This window comes from Penaeus monodon, chromosome 22, assembly GCF_015228065.2.
Source record: "Penaeus monodon isolate SGIC_2016 chromosome 22, NSTDA_Pmon_1, whole genome shotgun sequence".
In the NCBI taxonomy this organism is placed as follows: domain Eukaryota; kingdom Metazoa; phylum Arthropoda; class Malacostraca; order Decapoda; family Penaeidae; genus Penaeus; species Penaeus monodon.
Window position 1 is genome coordinate 38,200,105 of NC_051407.1, and position 3,164 is coordinate 38,203,268.

Consider the following 3,164-nt stretch of genomic DNA (forward strand, 5'->3'; position numbering starts at 1 on the left):
TGTTTCAAGGAACTACAGAATTATCTGCACCGAGAAGTAAGCATGGTGAAAAAAATGATCCTTATTCTGACAACAGTATTAGGATAAAAGAAGAACACGAGATTCAGGAGAGAACATTTGCTGTGGCAGAGAAAAGTTTTGCTTTGTCTAAGCAATTTCATTGGCCCATAACTTCTGCTTCTCCCAACAAGAATGAAGAACTTAAAGATAATGAAGATCAGGAGAATATACAGCAGAGGATAGAAGAGGATGTAGCTGAAGATCATAGAAGTAAAGAGATGGAAAAAGATGGTAAAAGCAATGTAAAGGATGCCTTTGATAATATCAGAGAATTCATCTACACCAAATTTGGCAATAAGCGAAAATCAGAGTGCACCGAAAAGTCCTTGGAGATATTGCAAAGCCCAAGCAAAAAGCCTCGAATCATTGATTTGTCAGGATGCCCAACAGAGAACATCTTGAATACACCGCAAACTTCATGCTACCCAGACATATTTAGAAATATAAAACACAAGTACAAAAAATCACTTCATTCAAGGCAGTTTCCCGAAATTGTAACCACTGATCAGTTAAGAAGAGACACATCTCAAGACATAGTTGCTTATTCTAACGTCTTGAGAGAAGCAGGGCAGGATAATTTTCCAGTTAAAAGTGCGCAAGGTATTGAAGATGTAGTTCAAGTTATTACAATTGAACCAGATGATCTATTCCTTCATCAAGATGAATCATTAGATCTATCCTATCATGCACCTGAACCATTGAATTTATCCATTCAAGAAAATGAATCTGTAAGAAAAATTGAAGCTGATGTAATTGAGGGAGATAACTCACTGGCAGAAACTGTATCATGGAAAGGTGAGGCAGTACCAGAGACTACTATTCACAAGACATCCTGCAGTGAGAAAGGGAAACAGTACATACTTGAAATGTTCCTTCACTCAATGCAAGATAGGACAGATGTTAGGCACCAAGTGTCAGATGAATCATCAGTGGCTACACAAGAGACTTCTCCAATCCTAAATATGGCTAGCAATGAAAGTGTACAGAACCAAAAAGTATTTGGTGACCAAAATGTTCTCCAAAATAACACTAGTTTGACTGATAAGGATTTACCACAAAAGGATAGTATATTTGTGTATCATAAAGATTACTTTTGTCCAGAGGCATCAAGTGATTGGCCTTTCCATATTCAATATCCATTTCTTTCAGACCAAAGTCAAAGTTCTGATAAGCTTGCTAATGGTGATCATTTTTCATCTTGTAATCAGGACCCTATGTCGAGTCAAAGTGGCATACCAAACCAAGACTTTAGCCCAGGTCACAGATGTTTAGATCAATCATTTGGTCAGTCATCATCTGATCAGCTACATATAGATGATCAGCAGTCTACTCCATATCAGAATAATGACCATGCAGTGGACCTTAGACTAATGCTTCCATTAAAACAACCAGTGTCTGGTGAATATTTTACCACAGATTTGATGACAGACAGTGCTAAACTTCTAGACAGCAAGGAGTATCCCAAAGCAAAACAGTTCCCAAGTCCAGAACACAGTTTTGCAAATGCAGCAGCACATTCCTCCCCAAGGATGGTCTTAGTTGATGTAATTGAAGATAAGTTACAGAATACGGCTCCAATAATTCATCCCCTACCAGGTTTACCTCCATTGACACGATTGTCTGATTTGGTCCCTCCAGTGATAAGGAAGCAAAAACCCATTCAGGAATCATTAGTGTCAGGCATAGGAGCAGAATCTAAATCTTGTTCATCTTCCAACTGGTTAGCAGCTGATCCTAGTAATTCTAGGTCATCTCCAATTGGAGAAAGTCCCTCTAGCCATGGAAGAGATGTCAGTTGTAGTGGGTCGAAATCAAGTGAGATTATTGATATCTTTAACCAGAAGGACCATTCAAAAACAGAAAGTTTCGAAGCAAGTGCATCTCAAGAAGAATGCCTTGCATCCTGCAGTTTGGATACAATAGAGCTAAATAATTCTGATACATCTGTGAAGAATCTCTCCACATCTGTTGTTCATGATAGTATTGCATTGAAAATTAGGTCAAGTTTTGAGAGAGTGCCAGATGCACAGATGAAGGAAGAGTATCTACTAAAAAACAGTTTTGCATCTTCAAATTTAAATGATTCGACTGTTTCACATGATGTATATAGTCCGAGTAATAGTTCACAAACCTCAATCTTTGAAACATGCAACACATCTGTAAATGCAAGAAGTACTTGTACAGAACCACTGGTACTACAGCAGCTTAAAAAGAAAATTAATCTTTGGCAAGATAGCCTAAATTCAAAATCCAGTATATCCATGAATAAAGGCATTACAGCTCTGGCAGATTTCATAAAAAAACCAACAAGCATTCCTCCTGAAATAAGAAAAGAAATTTTTTTTCCAGAAGATGAATTAAGTAAGTCAAGCCTCCGTATGAAGAAGGCATTGCTCAGCAACCTGTTAAATCCAAGTGAAAGAAGTCTGCAGCTGGAGGAACATGTTTCAAAGAAAGTTGTTGCAGTGGTATGTAAAGAAGAGTGTTGTGATGATATAAAAGCTTGTCTTCCCAAACCACTTTCACAGGATAATAAGTACCCTTTCCCAGAGAGTGAAAAGCACTTCAGAGAAGGAACCCAGAGACCGAGAAAAGTGATAGAGAGTAAGAAGGTTCTTCTTAATCTTCTTGAACCATCTGAGCTTAATTGGGATGATGCTGTGTCAGGCATTTCAAAATCAACTTTTCAGTCATCAAAGTACTTACATTTGCTTAGTGCAAGTGAAAATGATGTGTTAAAAGCAAAGGTAAGTAGTTGTTTTTTATAGTGTGGATATCAATATGATTGTAAGTGAAAGATTATTTCACAGTGTGTAATCATGAAAGAATCTAAAGTTATCCATATCACCATAATTATTATTTTTTATTCTTGTTTCTCTCTTTTAGCACTTTTGTCGAGCACATGAGATGACCTATGCCACCTTAGATGATCTTGTAAGAAATGGAGGTTATATGCTTGTCCAGCACAGTTCTGTAGATAAGTTGTTATCATCTCCACACCTGACAGTTTGGTGTACTCAGCCAAATATCAAGTAAGTATGGGGAAAGAAAGGGGAAGAAATCTTTGTTTTTAGATAATGAAAATGTGCACATGACTATAGATA

General features: G+C 37.2%; 2 protein-coding genes across 2 annotated transcripts in view; one reads left to right on the forward strand and one right to left on the reverse strand.

The window, feature by feature from the left end:
* The window catches only part of LOC119587122, a gene marked incomplete at its 3' end in the record, with an annotated part of 10,352 nt that extends 7,260 nt beyond the window's left edge, over nt 1–3,092 (forward strand). The window contains 2 exon segments of the mRNA XM_037935874.1: nt 1–2,807; nt 2,947–3,092. Coding sequence (XP_037791802.1) covers nt 1–2,807; nt 2,947–3,092 — 2,953 coding nt within the window.
* LOC119587431 overlaps nt 1–3,164 on the reverse strand; it is a gene marked incomplete at its 3' end in the record, with an annotated part of 28,805 nt that overhangs the window by 14,851 nt on the left and 10,790 nt on the right. Inside the window, 7 exon segments of the mRNA XM_037936162.1 lie at nt 72–255; nt 342–481; nt 1,114–1,236; nt 1,472–1,594; nt 1,751–1,891; nt 2,192–2,217; nt 2,950–3,031. Coding sequence (XP_037792090.1) covers nt 72–255; nt 342–481; nt 1,114–1,236; nt 1,472–1,594; nt 1,751–1,891; nt 2,192–2,217; nt 2,950–3,031 — 819 coding nt within the window.